The 23,627-nt window shown below is 48.7% G+C and overlaps 1 protein-coding gene across 1 annotated transcript; it reads right to left on the bottom strand.

The window, feature by feature from the left end:
• Positions 1-1,682: 1,682 nt before the first annotated feature.
• LOC146207235 (uncharacterized) lies at positions 1,683-23,402 on the bottom strand. The gene is made up of 4 exons (XM_084577120.1): positions 23,280-23,402; positions 6,691-6,740; positions 3,148-4,140; positions 1,683-1,896 (listed from the first exon to the last, which is right to left on the bottom strand). The coding sequence occupies exons 3-4, from the start codon at positions 4,129-4,131 to the stop codon at positions 1,759-1,761; spliced, it is 1,122 nt and encodes a 373-aa protein (XP_084433246.1). The 5' UTR covers positions 4,132-4,140; positions 6,691-6,740; positions 23,280-23,402; the 3' UTR covers positions 1,683-1,758.
• Positions 23,403-23,627: the final 225 nt, after the last annotated feature.

Raw genomic sequence — 23,627 nt, 5'->3', positions numbered from 1 at the left:
GTTCTTAACTTTTTTTTATTATTTGTGTGTGTGTGTGTGTATTGTTCTTTTGTTTTTCCTGAATCAGTGCCTGTGTCCACTGCGGCGGCCCTCAGACTGGGTTTAAGGCCCGTCAAGTTGCAGTTCGCAACTTTTTCCTTAAATCCCCCATAGTTTGTATATTTATGGAAATAAAGCCAATTCAATTCAATTCGATTCAATTCAATTCAGTACTCCAGTTGCCGAAGCGCCGGCTCGGCGTCAGCGGATCACAGTGCGTGCATCCCAAGCAAGCCGAAACGCAGAGCCAAGTTGACTTGACTCGCTAGCGGCGTCAGCGGCGTCAGTCGGTGCTATCTCTTCACCGCTCAACGTTCCTATGGGCCCACGCGCTGCCTCCCGCGACCTCCCGATCCACAAAGCTTCCTTCATGACAGTCAATAACTGTTAGTGGAGTGTTTCTTGAAATTATATGTGTGAAAAATAAAAAAGTTGTCTGTAATTGTACATGCATGCCTTGTTCGAATTCTTTACCTCAATCTATCGAAAAGCTGAAACAGCTAGTGAGCTGCGCTCAAATTTCGCATTAGGTAGTGACGTAATCGTCGCCAATTTTTTTTTCTGGCCGTTAACGGGTCCACAGAGATATAATCCTCTATTCTTTATCCTGCACAAGACAATTATACTTGCAAGTGCGGGATGCGGTTACACCACGAATGCGCTGAATTCCAGAGCCCATCCCTGTTTCCTTTTGCATGCATTCTTCGATTAATACTGCTACGTGCTTCTAAGCATCCCACACTGATGATTTGCTTCGATGCGGCTTTTATTTGTGACAATCAGTGACAATTTTGCCGTCCATTTGAGTGCCAAAGAACTACAACCCCATTATCACAGTCACTACCAAAAGCTGCCTCGATTCGATTAACCTCCCAGTCTGGCTAACCTAATTGACGATGCAGTCAACAAACTCAATCACGCGGTTAATCTCTGTTTCTTTTCTCCAGTTATTCCATTAATTCAGCGACATATAGCTCCCGTTTCGACACAGTCTGGTATTGCTCCTGTGATCTTACTGCACTCGCCCGAGGCCTGTGACGACTGCTTAGGCCTGACAACCAGCGGGGGCAAAAGGCCCTATTTGAGTCCTCTGTTTCCGTTCCCGACAAACATTTGTACTCATAATTGTAGGGCATATGTGGTACGAACAAAGTTCTGTTTTTCTTCCAGCTTCGTTTTTGTTACGCTTAGCGTATTAGCTACAGGTGGGCATCAAAAGTAAGAAAGGTGTTGTCCTGTCTACACCCGCACGGCCTTCGCATGCACGCACAGTGGTATCAAATGTGTATACAGCCGCTCGAAAGTAAATAGTATCACGATAATTTCTGTTATAAGAGTGCGTACAGCCGTGAATGTAGTTTAACACATCAAACCGTTCTGTGTTTATTTTTCGTTTGCTCTTGGACCCTCTACGTGCTGTCGTATTTGCCGCTTGCTGAGGATGAAGTATAATCTTGAGCGCATTCACGGTAGGCCAATGTGGATATTTAAAATGCAGTAGTACAGCCATTTGGCCGCGGCGACTGTGACAGGTGGTTACTTTATAGGGCCACTCGTCTCCTGCAAGGCGTAAGAACCAAGAGGATTTCTCCGCAAGCGCCAATTTAAAGACATTAGTCAATTTGTAAAAAAAAAGGGGGGGAACGGGGAATGATTTTATTGCTCTGGCTGTACATCTGGTGCATGTGGAGGCGGGGGGATGTATCACAGGGGGCGCAGCTAGCTGCTCATGAGCATGCGCAGCACGCTGTTGGCCGCCCGAATGGTGGCCATCGGGCTCAGGTCATCATCGTCTTCGTCGTCCGGGGCGTAGTTGACTCCCAGGCGCTCCATGGTCATCATTCGTCGGCTCGCTGCCTGCACGGATGGAAAATGACAAAGGAGAAGAAAGTTGAAAAGACCGCTCCTTCAATCAATGTAAATTTCGGCGGCATTTGTCGGCGTGCGCCTGAATGTGTGCTTCTACTGTTGCTAGTAGGCCGTTGCTACCCAGCATCGAGGAATGCAATATTGCTGTGGTATCCCGGCCAGGCGCGCTGGCTACTCATTGAGAATAAGAACCAACAGGTCCGGTAAAATGCTTGATGCACATCAAATCTGATGCTAAGATTCTCAAAAGCAACAGGAAACAAAAACTGACTCTTCTATAGTGCCTTTCTTATAAGACATATTGCCGTATGCGCCGCTTCTCATTGCCCACAATTAAATATATTACTCTCAAAGATATCCCAGTGTGTCCCTGTCGGGGCCAGCAAACAGCTTGTAGTAGAACTCATTTTTAGGCGAGTGTACAGCTTTGCAGCTGATCTCAAGCTGCAAGCAGCGGCTATTCAAATATCCGTCGCTTTGTGACGTTAAACCCCATGAACCAAACTATTAAAACATTCGACACAAGGGCAGTAGAATGCACAAGCGCTGCACAATTAAGGCATAAACCAGATTTTTCTTGATGATATTTAAACCGTTTATTTTTCCGGTTTGTTTTCGTTTTGTTTTTTGTTTCTTGTTGTTTGTTTGTTTGTTTTGCGGGAAATTATAAACATAGATTTTTTGCAGGCCACCGTTGAATTTTCATATTGACACTTCGCAGTTTTAGACCCCTGTCTTTTTTTTTTCCCCTTCGAATCTGGCCCCCTAATCCAGCTCAGTAAAGCCGGAGCGCTTCGCCGATTTAGAGCTGAAAGACGATATTAAGACCGCTAGCGCTACGGGAAATACCAGTGAAAGCGATGACACAGGTCCTCAACTTTGCATGATTTTTACGATTTCACATGGCCATGCTCATGCTAGACAAGATTGGCGCTTCCGAAATCGCTCTACTCTGCTGATGCACTTTCTGATGCGTCGTCGCACGAAATAAAGAAACCTACAAGGATTCCTGTGCCTCACTTCTGCAAGCAAGTAAATTGGTTTCCTGCATTTCATTCCGTCAAACTAGCCCAAGCTTTCTTCAGCTTTTGATTCCCATGTTCCATCACGTCTCATCTATGGTTCCCGTAAGAAAAAAGGTAAATTTTTAGCCTACAAACATGAAGTTTTCTGTCATGCTATACAGGAAGCTTTCAGAGCGAAAACAGGACAAGCGCTTCCACACCAATGCCAACTTACGGGTGGCGGAGTCGGGGGCTGTGGAGGCGCTGGCTTCTCGCGCTGGTTCTCTCGTTGCGGTTGCTCTGGTTTCTCGGCCAGCAGCACTGCGACAGGCATCACAACCACAGGTCCCATGCGTGGCCTTGCAACGTGACCGTACATCATCGCCGCGGAGGGCATCATTGGGGGGCCATGCATCATAGGGGGGAACATGGGAGGCATCATGGGAGGCGCATGGAACATGGGAGGCGCGTGCATCATCGGCGGTGCGTGCATGAACGTAGGAACTGGCATCATGGAAGGGCTGTGCATCATGGGATGACTGCGCATCATCGGAGAGTCGTGCATCATGTGAGGACCAGGCATCATGTGAGGGCCGGGCATCATGGGGTGCCCGTGCATCATTGGTGGAGGAGGTGGGGGACCGGAGAACAGGGCGGGACCGGGGAGGAACGATGGTCGAACCATTGACGGCGCGTGCATCACCGTGTTCACAATGTACGGCTCCTGGACGATGGCGAAGTGGAGGCCGGAGGGCCCGCCTTGGGGACCAGCGTTAGCGGCACGATTAGCAGCTGGAGGCGGATGAGGCCTCGGAGGGTGTGGCGGCGGAGCGGGCATCTGGGCTTGTGGAGCAGGAACATGCATAGCCGGGGGCATCATGCCGTACGGCCCCATACCCGGGTGCGGAGTGGGCGGGCCATGCAGGAATCCTGGCGGTGGTCCTGGAAGAGGAGGACCTGCGCGGAATTGCGGAGGCACGGGTTGCCTCGGCGCGTGCACGACAAGCAGGAGTAGCGGGGGCTTCTGGTCAGGGATAGGTATGCGCTGCATGGGCGGCATCGGCTGCGGTGGCGGAGGCGGCTGCTGGCGCTGTCGAAGCCTGGTGGCCGCCTTGTAGGCTCCCAAGACTTGGCGCAAATCCTCGGCCTTGGACGACTCGACGACCACCGTGTCGACGCGACCGCCAGATGGCTTGGGCTCTTCCATGGGGAAGGCCATCACGTAGCCCTGCGCGAGGCATGTCCGTCTCGATGGCTGCACTCTTGGTCGTAGACCACGGTTGCTTGAGGGTGCTCTCTCGCAACCAGAAGCAATCGATTGTTTTTCTCTGTCATACAACATACTGGAAGGTACTGGTGACTATGTCAACTGGGCTACGGACTGGAAAGTTCTGGCAGTTTATTCGCAACAGCTGAACTGAAATCCTTTTTTTTTTGTCTAAGATGAACTGTGCTCAGTCCACTACATCTGTGCTGCTTTACTTTAACTAACTTCAATTAATTTAATTTAATTCATCTGCCCTGCCGCAGGCTATCATCCACTAGAATGATCTTCCGGAACACATCGTGAATATTCGGGATCCAACTCGTTTTAGGACAGAAACAAAGGCCATTTTCTGAAGTTAATAACGTGTCATTAAACATTGTATAATAATGTTCCTACTTTCCAGTGACCAGTACTAACAGTCAATTAGTTCTGCATAAACGTGTTATTAATGTTCCTGTCATTACCCCTATCTATGTAATCCCCCCATCACACAATACTCCGTCCTTGGAGCCTGTAAGGTGATACGAATGAATGAATGAATGAATGACTGAATGAATGAATGAATGAATGAATGAATGAATGAATGAATGAATGAATGAATGAATGAATGAATGAATGAATGAAATAATTCATTAGCGAAGCACATATTTGTGGCATCGTAGTACGCCCTTTCCCATATTTTCCCTTTTACTGAACGTTTGTGGCTAGATATTTCTAATTCAGAGCAGCGATCCTTAAACAATGTTGCGTTAATAAATCTGTAGTATAGGTGTACTTTAAGTACGTTCTTTGCCACCCCAAGTTGACATTGGGTTACGTGCATCATAGTTAATTGTTACTGGATTCAAGCGTAACAATAACAGACGTTTAAACTTAATTGATTTTTAATGGAAAAGTATTGTCCCATATAGCAATCCTGACTACCAATTTACCGAACCTTGATTCAGCCCTTTCCCTCCTCAAATCTCTGTGTCGAGATCAGTACAGCAAGGTCAACCTTTAAATTTACGAGATACATCTTTGAAACAGAATACATGGCTGTTTTCTTCTTTTTTTTTTTCAGGAGGGTTTTTTGACAGTGCAAAGTCGATCGGCAATGAAGATCTAAGGATGCATTGGAATGCTCGCTAATTCCCTATCCTTGACGGCTCGACAGCACCGGGCAGATGCCTAGCACAGGTTTCTTTTCAAACGTGGGCTGCATAGTCTGTCCTTGAAGCAGCCCCTGTTCTCACCGCATTCTTCGGACACATTGCAATGGCAGACGAGAATGAGGGGGGGGGGGGGGGGGGGGGTCTGCGAAAAACTGGCGAGCAGCGGTGGCGCGATTAAGGGTACGCGGAGGGGAGACGGAAGGAAGTCTAACGGCTACGTGAGGCGTCCTAGCCTCTATTGTGCCTCTGCCTGTGTCTTGTGCCCCTCTTGCGTGCCTGCACCTGTCACTCCATGTCCGTTGTGTCGTCATACCAGTCCTTCTCTGTCATATTGCAATACGTCCTACAAAGCCCGTCGGATGTGGTCTGGGCGCAATGAGCGCTATTATATTCTTCGCATTTCATCATTCTTCTCAGGAAAACTTTTTGAACTACTTTACTTGTGCCTCGTGATAAGAAAAGCCCTCTCTCAGAGCCGAGTTTGCTGCAATTAATCCTTGTATCATAACCCTATGTAACGAGCACATTGCTGGCCTTGTCGAGCACGCCTCTTTTCCAACCTCCCAACGGTCTTTTCATACGTTCCCCCCTCGTCTTCATTTTGAAATAAAGTTGCACCGAAAAGGTTAACTGATCACTGTCGAGTTGCGAAGCAGATGTTTGCTTTACGCTGTTGGGAAATCTAGAATGCTTGATCCTCCCACATTGCGGTGCGCGGTTTGTGCAATTCAAAAACTGTAGATCTGGTTTCTTGTGTTTTACTCACCTTAGCGGCAAAAAAATAGTGTTTAATCGGAAGCGAAAGCTCGTGCATTTACATGGGCGTGCTTAAACTGCACTGCAGGTAACCCAACTGAACTTCAGTCAAGCCCCTAACTACTCGAACGCCAGAACAGCGTACAGAAACTAGACGAGGTGACAAAGACAAAGCTATGTAATAAACGAGATCGCGAATAAAAGCGTTGCGAAGGGTCCAAGCACTCTAAATGCGCGATCTACTGAATGCAAAGTGATTTGTCTCAGATTAGTGATTGTTATAGTACACAGGTTGTTTACTTAAATTAGCACCGCTATTTAACTAATTCGCCTCTTAAACTGCATTTGAGAAGTATCAGAGATTAGCGAATATATATTTAAAAAAAAAACTAAGTTCTATTTTTATGTGCTTAAAATGGCAACAGACATCACCTTTTATGAGAGATTCCTAATATGAGGGCATCCAAACATTTACGAAATCACCTTCGACCAAGCACAGTTCCGAGCATTATTTCCCAGATGGCACACTTTGCAGCATTATTTCCCAGATGGCACACTTTGCTGGACATTGCTGAAATTAGAGAGTATTGAAAACACCCACCAGTCCTTCTGGGCCCTTGTCCTTTTCATCTTCAGCCCAGGCGGCTGCACCTGAAACCAGGGCAACGTCAATGTTTTAACGCCGCACTCTTTCTCTCCTGCAATCGAAATAAAGCACGCGGAGCAGCGAGGCCGCTCCATCGGTCAGCCTGGGACTACGGGCTGAATTACAGGTTGCCCACAGAGCGGTCGTCCTTCACCCAGCATAAATTGTAACCGAAGCATGCGGCAGCAGCGCGCATCGGTCGTTCAACTACAGCCCCTGTACGGTGTTTGCGAAGGGTATGGAGAAATCTTTTCCCCGCATCAACTGCGAAGGCTCACTGGACAATAGAGTTTCGTACGTGGCTTCCGAAGGAACGCAGGTTGTCCATTGCAATTATCAATTCCCCACAGCCAGCCACCGTTGTAGTGCTGGTGATATTGCCGACAAGTGACTAGGTTTAAAAATGCGTCAGTTCTACGACCGTCTGAGCTGCTTGACTGTAACGACAGGAGCATTGATTTCAAGCTGAGGCGACGCAGTAAGCGTCTCATCGATAAGTAAAAAAAAATTCAATTTATGTTTCTAAGCGAGCGAGCTACTGCTGTTGCTGAAGTCAGGCTAACATAACAGCGACTTAGTTTGTTTACGCGGGTTTGACGTTCTAAAGCTACTCATGCGCTGAGGGATGCCGTGGTGGAGGGCTCCGGAAATTTAGGCCACCTGTTCTTCAACGTGTGCTGACACCGCACAGTAAACGGGCGCCTCGCTTTTTATCTCTATCGGAAAGCGACCGCCACTGCCGGAGCTTCACCACGTCTTTGGGTTGAGCAGTCGGGCGCCCTGAGTACTGAGCCACCGCGGCGGGGCAAAAGCGGCCTAGCGTGTCATTGTTATCACGCATAGGAACTGTAGTGCGGATGTCGTGCGCCGCGTTATATTAAAAACGAATTGCAATGTCGGGGACACGTCGACAAGCTACAGGCACTATTGTTCTCTCGCTATGACCAGGTGGATCACAGGCAAGGCTATAGTATAATTTAGGGCAATTGTTCAAGTTATCGGACTCATTTATGAAAATTCGCAAAGATCGTGACATCGAAAATTTATAGTTTCACAGTTTATTGGCAATTAAAAGGCACGTACTACGTCAGTACATGTAAAGCATGCATGCACGAGTTTCAGCAACATATTCAAGTAAATTCACTCATCCAGTCTTTCCATGGCGACATGATCTGTATAAGCATGGTCTCCGCACTGGGAATTGACTGGCATATAAAATTGTGTTCGTTGTATTCTTTTTTCATTTTGTATATTGCACGCTCGCCCTCCACCCTTCCTTTCACTTTTCCATTTCTCACGCTCCCAGGGACCCAGCGCAGTCACTGCATAACGTACTCGTGGGTACAAAGAGCTATCAAAGCCCATCGCTCGTTAAAAAAAGAGCATCCACTTTCCATCTCAGCTCCATTCGCATCAGCGCGGACGACGGCAGAGGTACAGCAGCCTCGTGACGGCTTGATTACAGTAATTTAGCTCTGCCAGAGAAAACAAAGGACCGTTCGGTCGACGGCGCTTGCTTATTTCTTTTGTTTTTTCTAGTGACCTTAATCGATGCTATCGTTGATCGTACAAAGGAGATTTGCATGAACGTGCATCCGGCACCTTCAGTTTATTTTCTTACGTCGGTTGATCTCGGGAGAGTCTCACACGGCGAATAGCCCCAAACAAGATCTCATTCAGTTGTTGGCGACACCACATTATACTGCTTGTTGAATGCGCTGATCCAGTCGGTCGACAGTAGAAGTAAACCGCGTGCGACCGGTGTCACACTTGCCCAGAACACACTAATCGACGTTATCTTTGATTGCGCAATGAATACTTGCATGTACGTACGTCCGGCATTCATAGTTAATGTTCCGGAATCGCTCGATCTAGAAGAGTATCATACGTGAACCGTCCCCACTACGCGTACAGTTTCTGGTGACGTTCTATTAGAGTTTTGGTGAATGCGCTAATCCAGGGATCCGACAGATGTAGACCGCGCACAACCGCAGTCATACTTAACCCGAGCAAGCTAATCAAGCTGTCAATGATTTTGCAAATGAGGTTGCGTTCACGCACATATGAAATCACCAGTTTGTATTCTCCCATTGCATGATCGATAAGATCCTCACACAATGAAGCATCATATACAACCGAACAGTTCTCGGTGAAGCAGTATAGCTGTCCTGGTTGAACGATCTGATCAAATCGTTTGACGGTATATTTGCAGATAGCGTAACAGTCATTCCCCTATACACCCCGTTGTTCACCTGAAGGAACCCCCTTTGTAACGATTTTTTTACAGTGATGACTACCGATATGAGTGTCATTTCTCCTCCTCTCCCTCCTTCCTGTACAGAAATAGACAACCCGTTTAGTGTCGGTTCCTGGGGAAACCCCTGTCATGTAAAAACCGCTGTTACACTTAACCTCTTAACCGCTATCGTATGGCACTGCTAAAAGATCTTCTGACAGAAAAAAGCAAAATCGGCGATTCCCAAGCGAGAACTAGTCAGGATCATGTGACCGACGCTGGGAAGTCTAAGAGCATTAGATGCGCCAGTGAAAAAAAAAAGAAAAAGCGACTGTGTGACACAGGGACGAATGCACCAACGACTTCACATTCAATATCATCTATCCAAGTGGCATGTTATAAATGTGACGCTTTTACGCTCAGAATTAAGGACTTGCAATTTGATACACAAGAGCCTGTATAGACGTCAGCGGGTTCACCGTTTAGCTAGAGACCCTAGTTTAGCTGTTAAGTTTGATGCAGAGACACCACACGAAAATGAACAGTGTGAAAAGTATTTTCGTATCCACTGTTACCACTGTGTATCGACTTCGCTGAAATTGTGAAGCTCTTATGAACCCATTTTGCTCCTCCTGCGTTCAGTGATTTGAAACCGAGATACTCTGATCTAAATGGCGATGCATTTCGTGGACAGGCCGCTTTACGAACGAGATAGGCATATTCTCCGAGACTCGGTAAAGAGGGCGCGCTTTCTGTGTCAGCTGCAGCTTGAACGTATTCAAAGCTTTCTAAAACCGTCCGCCGCGGCCACCTTACAGCCGCATAACCGAATCGCATCGCTTCTCCTTTTCCCTTTTTCTCCGCTCGTCTCGCGTAGCTGGCCGAGCTCGGTCGAGTGCGCTCCCGTTTTCCTCCTCCGATACGGATCATTCGTCGCAAACTAGTAAACGGGCACGCTGCGCGTGCGTGTAGCGTTGGCTCCAGACAGGTCAGGAAAAGTATAGCTTCTCGGCCGCCGCGTCCCGCGCCATTGAGAACGGGGCCAGCGACCTTATTTTGCGCAACGCCGGGCGCATCTTCTTTAGCGCCGGTGAGGGAGTGTGTGCGTGTGTGTATACGCGTACACAAGCCACTTCTCTCCGTCCAAGGAGCGGTTTGTCGAGTGCCGCAATCATGTGGACACCTCGCATCATGGCAGCGCCTAGGGCCAAGTGAAAGCGCCTAATAGCCGCCCGCTCTCCCCCTCTCTCTTTCACTGGCGTGTGTACAGTCCTCGCCATAGCTAACGGGAACACAAACATCCAGAGTCGCTGCCCTCCCCGCCTATCCCCGTTTTCGTTAGTTATTTGTTTCTTTTGTTACGTCGCCGACGTTGGAGGACGGAACTATCCGGTTAGAGTACAACGAGAAACAAGCATGAAGCAATGTGCATACGACCTGTTGCGTTGTCGGTTGAACCAGATGGAGCGCATCCTGTTAGAACAGTGACCTCGTCTACCATACGGTAGTTGAGTGATATGCACTGTAATGTGCTTTTTATTTCTATGTTCTTACAAAAATAAGAGGAGATAGTCCCTGTAGCCCAGTTATATGTCAAGCGTAAAGTGATTTCACTGAAATCACGTAAAATTGCTGTACAGATAGCATAAAACTAAGACCATTAGGAAAACCTTCCGTGCTTTTGTAAAAAATTGATGGAGCTCAAGTGGCCGTAAATCCTATTGCAATTATTCTGCCGTTAGAGACTGACTCTACCGCGAGATTTTCCTTCAACGACATAACATTCCACTAGCTTCATTTACTTTGTCCCATTCTGCATCGTAATATCATTCGCTAGAAATCCGGGTTGATTCGTTGGCGAAGGGACAATGGGGTACAGTCCGAAGGCCGTATCCGGATTCATGTACCCGGATCAGAGGAAGCTCGCCTCGCCTGCAGTGATTCATGGAAGTTACATGGCCTACCTTTGTGGCCATGTGAATGCATCTTTGCGGTCGTTAATGATGCTCTTTCTTTCGCGAAGCGAGAAAACCGTGCATGAAAATACGCTAGCGGTGAGATACCAAGAGTGTGAAATCTGCATAAACGGTTTTAGTTCACGCCGTTATCCACCACATGTAGCGTGGCGCTCAACACTCAAAATCACCACGTTAATTTCGTGCGTAGTGTACATTCCACTGATCTTCTGCGGCCGTCACAAATAGTTTATGCGAGAGCAGCTTGCCGGAGAGGAGGAAGATGGCCCCGGTAATCCTCGTGTTAGTGCAGAAAACTTTGAAGCTCTCTAGTTTTCTCAAAACAATGCATCGTTCCACTTTTAACTGTCGGATATTGAAACATGTCGATGGAAATGGCGTCATCTTCTGATGCCTAGCAAAATCTATGCCCTGCACAGAGTAAAACTGCCATAGAAAAGCAACGTTCTGGCAGTAAATAGCAAGCCTCTCGAGGGAGCACATGCAGTGTGCAGTCTTATGGTATGTGAAAATGAGATATCGTCCATAAACAGCTTCCCAGAATTTATCCAAAATTGTTGAGTATTTAAGATATCCCCTCATAGCTATGCAGCCTTGGCTACACGGGACAACGGGAGACGATGGTTCCTGATATCCAATTGAAACTGGGCATGCAGGCGCAACTCAGGACGGGAACCTCACGCCACGCCGTAGGCTGGACTTTTTACATACATAGCCTGATACCACTCCAGTTACTAGTATACTGCTCCAAATTCATGGAGATCGTGAGACTAGGTTCGGGTTATTGTTGCTTGCGATGTGATACGTATTTGTAGTACGCAAGGTCATCCCTCTCGGCCAGTAACAAACGGCAACAGAATGTTTAATGTTCGCTTGGTTGCGCTCTGTGTTCGCTGCCCTAAATTATTCGGCGAACAGTAACTGCAATGGGACCTGTATCGTGTTTGACGGCTCCGCGGTATATGCGCGATTCCTGGTGGCCGCGTTTTGCGATCTAGGGTTGCTACGAGGCGGCTGCGTAATCCGGTTTGGTAAGCGTTAACTGGAGAGGATGCGTCGGCTAGCCCAAACCGCGGCGTCGGAGGGATGCCACGCGTTCTGACCCCGATGCAGTTGCGGCGCTGTGCGTAGGCACAGCGCACAGAGTGCCAAGACGGGCGCTGAGTCTGTGTGCCGCCATGTGTGACGTCAACGCCGCTCGCGTGCGTCCATCCGCGTCAGTGGCGTGCTGTTCAGTGGCCTCCTAATGGTGACGTCGCATCTATAGCCGCTCTCAGGAGGCGCATTCTCTGGGCGGCGCTTTGTGTACGCGGGGCCCTTTTACTATTCGCACGGCCACGCCCCAACGCAAGTGCTCTTCGGAGTGTGAAAAAAACGCGCGCCAAGTATAGTCACGCACTTCAACGATTGCTGTTGTTATTGTTGTTGTCGTGGTTAGCTGAGGCGAATCCAAAAGAGGCAGGAAAGCTGCTCATGGGCCGGTGAATTCTACGTTTCGCATGTTCTATTGTTACGAACAACCTGATACAGGGAGCTTTCAGTCCAGAAAAGGCAAAGCGCACACCAGTATGACAAGGATTCCTGAGAATGAAAACTCGAGTGCTCTCCGGCATTTGCTCGTGTTCGAATCTCGTGTCTCGGAAAACAGTTTTCTACAATGACGGCGCTGCCCCATCGGGGGCACAGCATATGTCCGATGGGAGCATGCTCTCAACTAAACGTCAGAGAATAAGGGGCCCATGAGACATGTTGCTTCAAATCTCATTTAGAAGTTCGGAAGATGCGGGTTAGCAAGGAGGATCCTTTTGGCCTTCTCCGAAACCCTTCCTTTCTCCATCATATCAATCTCCATCATATGGATACCTGCACATGAATCTGTCCCTGGCAACGAAGCTGCACACTTGCTAGCCCGAGATCTCTACCACCGGGCAGCAATTGAACAGCCCGACTGCAGGGGAATAAAAGATTGTGCCATAACATACAATGAAATCACTGAATTCTACAAATTAAATTGAAAGAGCTACCCACCACCGGATCGGTCTCTCTCTAACAATGAGGCACGCATTTGGAGGCGGTTACAAGCCGGAAACTACACCTGCCCAGTCTGAACATTCCTGACACAGACCGGGGGGGAAAAAGACTCGAAATGCAAAAATTGTGGCCAAAAAGGCACACTAGATCACATTATTTGGGAATGCGCTGACTCCCCAGGCTCCGGCATGAACATTTATAGTAGAGAAGCCAGGGAGGTTTGGCTGCGGAGCGGAGACCCCGCTGTTCAGCAGCAGGCCATCCGCCTGGCGGCTGAGGCCATGAATAACTCCTGTACCTTCACTAGTCCTTAGTCTAAGGGGCTCCTCCCCCCCCCCCCCCCTGGCCTGCGTACCGGGGGCGGGAAACGGAGGGCCCCTTATCGGTAGAAAATAAAAGTTTGCATTCATTCATTGGAAGATGCGGGCATTTCGGCTAGACGTACGCGTGTCACTGTACGAGTGCAGGACTTGGCATAAACAGTGAAACCAACACAACACTTTGCCAGCGTAGGCGAATGGTGATTCTTCATCATCGACCTGACCTCTTCTGGCACCACGCCGCTTTGGCTTATAATAGATGAAATACACTGTCGCGGTCCCTTTACTCAAGCCTGGCGGCGGCGGTGCTGTACCAGCAGTGCCACAAGAGTGCATCGCCAATGCGGTACATCCTGTCCATCATCTCTTACTCGCCTACCAGATATGTATGTATATCTCTGGCTACACGACGTATATGCCATCGCACGTACCCAGTGGATGTCTATAATAGTGGAGTAACCGTCAATGGCCATAATACCTACACGCCGGCCTTGCTTTACAGTGACGGGTAGGCGGAAGGAATTGAACACAAGGGCATAACTGGTGGATAGATTGCTAAAGCTGAACCGCGAGCGCTTAAGATGTCGTTCTCCAAGATTATGGTGTTCAGGCCTCACGCACCCAAAAAGACGAGCACAACTGCGTCACTGCATTATTAAGAAATCCTGTAACGTCCGTCGACATTCTGCTCCAGGAACATAAATTAATGTGCCGACCAAAATAACACGCATGCCTCTAGCATTATTCTAACAAAAAGAATAGGTGGTTGACGGAAAGTTAGCTGTCAAATTTTGCTTCCATGACAAGAAGACGAAGTTATTTAAACGAAGACGGATGCAAACGCAAATCATGTTAGCTTGAGGCTGACGAGTGAGAAACTTGTTTAGCAGCACGAATAGAATACAGGAGGAACGACGACAGAGGGAAAGGAGCGCTAAGGTGTGTCAGTCTGGCATGCTGCGTCGGCCCTACTATGGTTCGGAACCAAGAAGTGCAAGCGACATCTGTATCACACGTTCTCTCATTTACCATTACGCGCCCACAGGCTCACTTGGATCGCACTGAAGCAAATGGAACAATTTTCATGTCGCAGTGTTTGCTTTAGAGCGGTGTAGTTTGGCAATTACGGCACACCAGAAGTTACAGATTTCAGGAGACGAGGGAAGACTGTTGTCCTCCTCCTCCTCTATAGAACCGCGTCGAGCCTCAAAAGTGATGTTAGCACACAATTACACGGATCGGGATCTAGCGTGAAGCTTTTCGAAAAAGACTGTACGTCTTAGCGCCCAAAGCACGGAACGCTCGGCTCTAAAGGCTCATGGTCACTACATAACATAGTCTTGAGCCAGCAGGTGAGCGAAGGGATATCTACTGTAAGAACCGTAGCACGGTAGTTATCGCTGTAGAAAAATGCATACTGTTGGCTGCACTCGTTCAAAACGAGCGCCGCTAGGTCCAGAGCAGTGTAGCTCTGCCCGTTCATTCACCTTTTGTGCGAACCACGCACAAAAGAAATATAACAGGTGTGGGTCAAAGCCGCGCTAATAGCCCGTCACGCACGCTGCCGACATTATGCGGCCACGCTAAAAGACACGCGGTAGCTTTGGGCGCCAGTGTAGCGTTGCATGGGAGCGAAGAAAGACCCTGCACTGAAAAGCACGGGCATGCGAACAATGTGGTGACCTTTCTAAGAGGTGTAAGAAGCGCCTGACGGCTGGCCATTCAGGATCCGCTATGGAGAATCAGCACTTGCCTTTCTCGACATTAACATTCGGTTTCTATCACATCTTCACGACTGGACATTGTGTATGCTGCTGTGCTGAAGGATTTGCCGATGGGACAAGCGCATATTTGTACTGCAGAAAGTTCGGACGAGATTCGCAGCACTGAATTCGTGGATCGTAGTGGCTGTCTTCCTTCAGTGACATGTCAGCCCGCGGTTTACAAGACCGGAAAGGTGAACAGCACCGCGATCTGGACGAAGGGCATACGGGGAACGGGAGGACGGGTGCCTTGTGGCGGGTATGTACTGGGGAAGTATTACATTTGCATAAAGCGCCGCAGCCGCCTGTCCGTGTCCCCCTGTCCAAGGCGTACTCCATCTGCGCACACCGTGCATACGTGGCGAGCACGGGAGGAACTCACCAAGCAGCAGGAGCAGAAGCAGCGCGAGGGTCCTCATGATCGCTGCGGCGGCAGCCGAGGAACAGCGATGCTGATGCGCGCGGGACGACAGTGCGTAGCGCGTCTGCCGCTGGCCCCGTTCGCTGGCGTCGTCGTCGGCGTTGGGCCGCTGCGCCCCACTGACCCACTTGCCGCTTCCTCGTGGACTACGACGCGGTCGTCGGCCGCCGCTTCTGGCGGGAGGGAGCAAAGGTCGACGCTTGGGTCCGAGCCTGGCGTCGTCGCGGCGGACAAGTCTCCTTCTTCGACCAAGGGGGGCCGGACCGGCGCTTTTTAAGAAGGCCGGCCTCCTCTCTTGCGGCCGGCGTGGCGCTGCAGCAGTCTGGGTCAACCTGCTTTCTCCGCCGTCGCCGAGGGCCAATGGACTCTTCTTCTCCTCCGCCTGTCGGAGGTAGCGGTCGTCGTGCGCCTTGACGGTTTTCGCTCGGCCCGCTGCCGCCCGGGGCTCGCGGAAGCGTTTCGGCAAATTTCGCGGAGCGACGCGTGATGCTGCGCGGCTCCCTCCACCGCTGCTAGACGGCCCAGCGCGCGCGTATTGTCGTGCGCCTCCTCCCAGAGGAGAATCCCTGGGACGCGGCGGAGGAGGATGCCGCGCACTGCTTGTCGTCGTTCGTCGTCACGCTCCTTCTTGTCGTGCCTTTTGGTGAAACACGCGTGCGGCGCGTGTAATGTATGCGCTTTTGTACGCGCGCTGCTGTGGTGCTGTTCTGCGTGTGTGTAGAAATTTGAGTTTGGCACGCGTTCTCGGCGTAGCAGTACGTTGTAATCGGCTCCACGGTCATTAAGCTGACCGGCTTCTCTGTTACGAGGCGACGACAACAGTCCTCGTTTCTTTAATGCTTCCCCTCCAATATCTTTTTTTAATTTTATTCTTGTGGCAAATCAACGCCTTTACGATCAGGAAGTACATTTTAGGGCTTGTTGACATGGTGGTCGCTACATTCGGATGCAGCTCATGACCTAAGTGCGGCGAATTTTCCTTCATGAAATGCCCTCCAGGCAAAGGTGTCGCCCATTTCTTATCACAACTTAGATAGTAACGCAACATCCCGAGGCATGCAGGTGCAAGGGGATTATCCACAATTTTTCCGTAAACTTATGGCAATCCACCGGCGCCAATTGCCGGAAAGCCTCTTACGAGGGGCGCTTACAGCCGCGAATTGTATCGTGCTGTAATTCTGCTTTGCTTAGCTTTCTAAACAAGGGCTCAGTTATTAGTGCAAAAACGCTATATTGTAGGTTGGAAGTTTAGCAGGAAACCGAAAAAACTTACTTGGGACTGTACAATACGCCCGAGAGAAAAAACAAAATTGGATGACGTGAAAGAACCAGTTGATATGTTCCCCATTTTTACAGACCTTTAATAACGTAATAAAGTCTCTTTTTGTAGAATTTCAAGCCTTCCTTGATTACTCATAGACGGTACGCAACAAAATAGTGCTTAATTGAGACTGTCATATTTACCTCTGTGCAAAATAGTTACATGGTGATGTTGTATTTAAGGAAATACCTTTAAAATGTTTTGTTGAAGAAAAAGAAATCGAGAAGCGGCAAATATAGGCACTTATTTTTCCCGCTGGAGCTCGTTGAGGTCACTTTAGTATCAAAATGTATAGCGTAGCTTGCCTAAATATTGCTGCAATGTAACCTCATTCCTTAAAATACTCATCGAAGGTTGACAAAATTTTGACCTTTTGAAATGGCATCATTACTGAAGTAGAAGGGGTATTCACGTGACGTCGAAGCTGACGTCAGTGCGTAGCCGACGCCATATTTGCGTCATTTTCTGACTGGTGCGGTCGGCGGCTCAGCTGCCATGCACGTGTTTACTCTGCCACTCTACATCATGCGAGCCCTGGTGTAATGAAAACTAAATTGAAATCATGAGTGAGAATTCGAACTATTTGGAAAGGCTGCGCGATGCGGAAAGAGATCGGTCTATCAAAAAAATGAAATTGTGCAGCGCCGACCAGTGTTTGCAGTCGAGAGAGAGAGAGAGAAAGAAAACTTTGTTTCAAAGAGAAAAAGAAAAGAGAAAGGAAAACAGAAAAAAAGAAAAAAAAAGGGGGGGGGGGGCAGTGAGTGGAGTCTTCATTTCAAGACCCCAGTGGCCTGGGCTGCCGCTCTTGCCTGAGTTACCAGCCTACGCTGGGTCTCTAGATCATAGCATTGCAGAGTGGCCTCCCACTGCGCCTCCGAATGGTGCATGTTTATGTGTGGAGGTTTGGGGCCTGTGCACCCCCATGTGACGTGGTAGGCGATGGGCTGGTCGTTGCACCAAGGGCATATGTCTGTGTAGTGTTCTGGGAACATTATGTTGTATTGATTAGGTTGGGGTAAGTGTTGGTTTGGAGCTGTCTCCATTCCCGCATTTCTTGTGCATTTAGACCCTTGTGTGGAGGGGGATAAATCCTACATTGTTCCCGTAGGTACTTAAGTCGCGCGCCGTAAGTCGCTGGGACAGGAATGCTGGTTGTGAGATCGGGATTGGTGGCCGCTCGGTTTGTGTGACCTCGAGCTAGCCTATCCGCGACCTCATTACCTTCCAATCCAGAGTGCCCCAGAACCCAAGTGATCTGATGTTTCAGCTGTGAGGTTGTAGCCAATGGGTTAGTTGTGAAGCGAGCTAATTTTGTAGGTATTCTGCCTGCAAGAAGGAGCCAACACGCCGCTTGTGAGTCGGTGATTACGTGCAGCTCTCGATTGGTCGCGTCTCCGTAGGTAATGGCCAGCACGATCGCCGCCACTTCCGCTTCTGTGATAGTACAGTGCGGGATGGACATGCTGAAGACTTCTGTGTATGAAGAGCCCACCACCACGGCTGCTGCTGCGTTCGATGTATGCTCGTATAGAGCGGCATGCACATAGACAGTTCTCGGACTGCGTTCCACTACACGCTTAAGATAATTCACTCGGGCGTGTCTTCTGCCTTCGTTGTGGACTGGAGACATGTTCTTTGGGAGCGGGGACACATATACTCTTGCCCGGTACAGAACGGGAATGTTAGTCGTTGACTGTATAGCTTGTACGTCCGAAGGATAGCCAACGCGCTCGAGAATGAGCTGGCCAGTCTCAGTTGACAGAAGGCGTTCACTTTGGGACAGGTGGACATCCTCTTCAATTTCTTCAAATGTGTTGTGCAGTCCAAGAGCTTCCAATTTGACGTTGGAAGTGTATGGTGGGAGGCCTAACGCGTTCCTGTAAGCTGCACGTATCATTGCGTTTACTTTGTTGAGATCTCTTCGGAGCAGGGTGAGGTAAAGTAGTCCATAGGAGAGGCGACTGATGACCAGCGCCTGCACCAGACGGATCGTGTCTTCTTCCCGCATGCCTTTTCTGTTTCTGGCCACCCGGCGGATCATTTTAGAGATCTGCTGTGTTGTATTCTTGAGGAGGTGGAGCACGTGGTCTACTTTTCTATCGCTTTGGAGCCAGAGACCCAGGATTCGTATGAGTGGCACTTCCCGGATTGGGACCCCATGCAGGAGGATGCTAAGATTGCCTGGTGATGTATAGTGGTACCCACGTATGCGGATGACTTCAGGATGATGCAGTCGATGTCCGCGTCTGCGCGGTAGGCGTCGATTTGTGGCCACCCGCACATATGTGCGACATTAATGAGTTCCTTGTGCTCTGGTTTGCCTTCGTCACAAGGAACCAACTGAAAGCCGAAAAATTACTCGATGGATACAGCTCATTACAAGCGGCTTGTTTTTTTTAAAAATCCGTGGCTGAAGCAGATGAACACGCGCGTTGCGCGATTACATGCGTGCCATAAAATGCTTCTCCCGGAATCCTTGCAGCTCAAACTTCAGATAGAAATGGCATTTTGATTTTTTATATAAAACTTGCTTGAGGTAATTGCCTGATTCGAACAGAAGAAGTCGGATGTTTGAATTTTCTGTGGCGGCAATTCGAAGCGCAAAAGCTGCTGTTATGGCACTGGTGTCGCCACCTCGTTGCGTTGCGGGCTCGAAATTATTTTTTGCGATGCACAAGCAAAATTCGACAAATCTATTGCAGTTTTGACCAAACTGAGTTTCGCTTGTTATTATATATAAAGTAGTTTATAGAGCTCTTCAAGCCTTCCACAAAACAACTCTGCCCGTCTGCGTTTCTTCGTCGAATCTGTATGTTCTTGTTCCTGTAAACAACATGAAATGGCACCACAAGTACCCTCGCTGAGACAGCGTCCTGCTTTGCTTCGCAGCTGACACAGAGGATGCAAACATCCGACGTCTTCTAATTGAATGAGGCAAGCACTCCAAACAAATTTGGTTTAAAAACGTTTCGACCACAGATGCCGTTTCTGCGCGAAATTCGAGCTGCAAGGATTCAGCGGTTTAAATGAGAGAAGCACAACAGGAGTTATTTATGGATCAGTTAAAGCCACTGCTAATTAACTTTATTGCACACGCAAGTCAATCACCCTCAATGTTTGATGAGCCTTTCTTTCAAGGCTTCGATTGTCGTAAACCCGGACGGGAAGGTGTTGGCTGCGCACTGCATGGGCATGGCTGGAAACGGTGAAATCTATTGTCACGTAAGTTGCCGCGCTGCTTTTTTACCTGAGCGTGCAAAACCGTGAACAGTCGTTCACGGATCGTGGCAACAGCTGGTGGCCATGGCACATTCGGCAGATTTCAGCCCATTTGATTGTTGACATATATTTCTTATCTTCCGTAAAACCCGCGCGGTTGAGCCGTGCCAGCCATACGTGACGTCGCATCTCAGAGAGTTGTTTCGTTCGGCCGAAGTCGTTTCTGTGTACTTTCGGAACCTTAAAAAGGCCGAGGTCCTTCGCGCAGCTCTTCAGCTTCCGTTGCTTGCTCTGTGTACGGCTATTACAGCACACGAGTGAGCAGCAACCCGTAGCTGCGGATGCCACAGTTTGTGAAACCGCACGACAGCACTTGATATGTACGTTTGTCCTGTTCTTTCGATGGACACAAAAATGGCCGACTGTATCGCATTAACCCACAATACACCGCGCATCAGTGAATACCTCCTATATATATTCACATGCTTAGCACTGCACGGCCTCCGCGCTGGGCCGCAACGACGACGAAGTGGTGGTTGGCGCGTGGAGATCGCTCGGGTTGGACCTGGTTCGAAGATTTCTAGAACGCTTCGTGGGTCTGCCTGCACGTCGCTTTACGTCCGCACAGCACCTACTCGCACGTCTGCGGCTCTTTGGGTCGCAACAATATGTAGCATAAATTAAAATTTGAGAGAATTAATTCTGGTGGTATGCTTGATTTGAGAAAGTCTCTCCGGGTCTTTTGAACAGCTTCTGCGCAGTAACCGATTTACATTCCTTGCTGCTCTCAAGCGTGGAAAAGTCCACAGAACTTGGTTCCAGCATCAAGGCATCGTGAAATGAAGGTCGCTCTTAAATGGCCGCTTCAGCTCGCTCTGACTCCGACATTCCTTCCGATGCTGGGCGCAAAAATGCTCACATCGAGCTTATACAGACAGGAGAAGATTGAAATACAATTCGCTAGGGAAACGAGGAAAAAAAAAGGAATAAAATATGGCAAAGTATAAACTAGCCGACGATTGCAATACTCGGTAATGCAAAATTTCTACGCAACTCGTTATATGGTTTGATTTTGCGCTATATTGATGGAAACAATTTTAGATTTTGAGTCATGCAGACATGTACCCAGTCACACACATACACACAAAAAGAACTACGATACCGCGTCAAGTTAGGACAAAATATTCCGCAGTTCTGCCGCAATGTCAGATTTTTCTGTATTACTGTCGTGCTTTTTGTGGTTCTCTAGTATACTTTTCTGTCGCAACTGTACAAAATGCTGTCGGTAGTACCGGAATCTCTGTTGTCACAACAGATTCACTATCAAAACCCTCACAGAATTTCTGTTCTGACTAGAAAAAGTATTTTTTTTTTTGTTCGAGTCAGCTTAAAGGGCAACAGCGGAGGTTCTTTGACATTCGAATATTCTAATAAAAGTTTTACTGTAGATTCTCCTCGCCGTCCTGACGCATTCTACAAAATTTGGGCGCCGTACGATAATCCGTTCGCACGCACCACGGCTTTAAGATATGCTGTTTTCATGGCTTAAGTTGAGACTATTTCTGCCGGCAACACTGAGTTTCTGACGTTACAAACAGTACATCGGCATTACTGGCCACTTCCCGCAGGATTATGAAATTCTGAGCCTTATATTGAACTACCTCCGACATTTTATGCAATGCGTCATGATTTCCATACTTTATTTTCACCATCCAACGCACGTACGAGTGTTTTTCTAATACCGAGTGTGACGTCATCATTTCGTCAAGTGGGACGTCGTTTCTGGCCGTGAAAGCAGTTTCGTTTTCGATTTGCTGTTTTTCCTTTTTAAAAATACTTCTAATTGGAATTTAGAAAAACGGTTATTTGTGTTGGAGTCAGGACGTGCCGTGGAATGTGATGAGGGGAACCTCGAGGTAGCTGAAATGGAGAGAGAGGTTCTATTTGTTGCGTCAATTGCTCGTTCTGAAAAAGGAGGTCTGTACAAGTTTTTCGCGAGGTCGTCACCGCAGTGGGAGGAACTGCGAGGGAGAGGATGGTCGTCATATTTTCGCGCTGAATCATTCGAACTTTTTTTTTATTTGTACCTACATTTATGGCTTCTATTACAAACATTGGCAAGGATCTATATGCGATTATTAAGTGGCGATGGAAGTGTGTGACGTCTTAAATGGCGCACGTAGTAGGCGAGATGAAGACAGCCACTTCCAGCAAGCCGGTGTCCGACTTCACAGCACACGTTTCACCAACTTCATCGGAAGTACCCACCAGTTCTATGGTTACTGCAGACAAACCGTTATGCAGGTATAAGTGTCCACTCCCGCCGCTATTTTGAAGTCGCTGACAGCGCCCCAGCACCATTGGATTTGGTATTCTACAATTTCTAGAGGCCTCTTAAGCGTTTACGGGTGCCTCAAGTTCCCTATGCTGCCGTTCACCGAACTGTCCGAGGCGTCAATGTTCTGTATGATCATAAATTGCTGCCAGAGGTCGAGCAGAATATCCAGGTTTACCCTTTCCATTTGCAATACGGTGGTTATCCGGGGCACACTATCGTGCAGGGTACACTTAAGCCTCGCCTGCCTGTTTCACATGCAGGCGAAAACGCTCGCGATTTCAGCCTCGGCGACGAAAAACCGCACTTTGAGAAATAACGTTTTTGCATGGTAGTTTGCGCATTACTGAACTCGTTTACAGCGCAGACGGACAACCACAGGAAAGAACAAAATGACAGGACAGAGCGCTACTAACAACTCGGGCATTCTATGGACCGATCAGTCGCTCATATCAACAAAAACAAAATGGCAGGAAAACCCAAGAAGAAATCAAAACTGATATTCCGTCATCGCACGAAGTGAAGGATCACAACTAGTTCTCTTACAGCGCAGTTCTTTTTCTGATAGCAAAATTTAGGGGTTGCTGACGCACGAGCTACCGGACTTTGCAATTTCATTAGCTTCGATAATCTGTCTTTCTAGCTGCGTCGTGCACTTGCGCAGCACCACTGTATTATCTAGACTAGGTGCAGAATTACGGCGTTTCTTAATGTGCTCAATCATTTTACTGCCCGAACTATTTCTAACATCATTTTCGTGCTCTCTTAACCTCGTTAAGGCACCTCCCAGTTTGACCAATTATACCGCTTACCACAGGTCAGCGGTATGGAATACTATATACGACGTACTTCGAACATCTTGCGAAGCGCTTTTAGTGCACGTGTTTTAAACAGGGTATACGTGCAACTCTTCCGCACTCACTCTTCGGTAGAGTTTTTCGGGTGCAGAAAATACCACCTTGACGCCGGCCCTGGCCCCAATTGCTGCACCTGAAACTCTACAGGTGCAGCAGTCGCCTACTCCCCGAAAGTTGGGGAGTACTGCTGATGGACCAATGCGTATGTTACTTTTAGAGCGCAGCTCTTTGGCGCCCGTTCCTGGGTTTCGCGTCGTCGTCGGCGTACGTCGGCCTCGTAACCAGCTCCGCCCCCCTTTCATCCCCCCAGTTCGAGCCGGCGCCACGGCAATCGGAGCCTCGCAGGAAAGGGGGGGGGGGGGGGGGGGGAGGTCGTAAAGACCCTCGGTCGCCGGAGGCAGCGCTAGCAGCGA

The sequence above is a fragment of the Amblyomma maculatum genome, chromosome 1 (genome assembly GCF_055883805.1).
Source record: "Amblyomma maculatum isolate TAMU_Amacu chromosome 1, ASM5588380v1, whole genome shotgun sequence".
Lineage (NCBI taxonomy): Eukaryota > Metazoa > Arthropoda > Arachnida > Ixodida > Ixodidae > Amblyomma > Amblyomma maculatum.
This window is presented reverse-complemented; position numbering and strand designations above follow the sequence as displayed.

Excerpts from the sequence above, each read along its gene's own strand:
- LOC146207235 (XM_084577120.1), bottom strand. The coding sequence starts at position 4,131 with ATGGCCTTCCCCATGGAAGAGCCCAAGCCATCTGGCGGTCGCGTCGAC. Across the intron at positions 1,897-3,147 it reads AGCCCCCGACTCCGCCACCC|GCAGCGAGCCGACGAATGAT; the intron begins GTAAGTTGGCAT and ends CCATCCGTGCAG.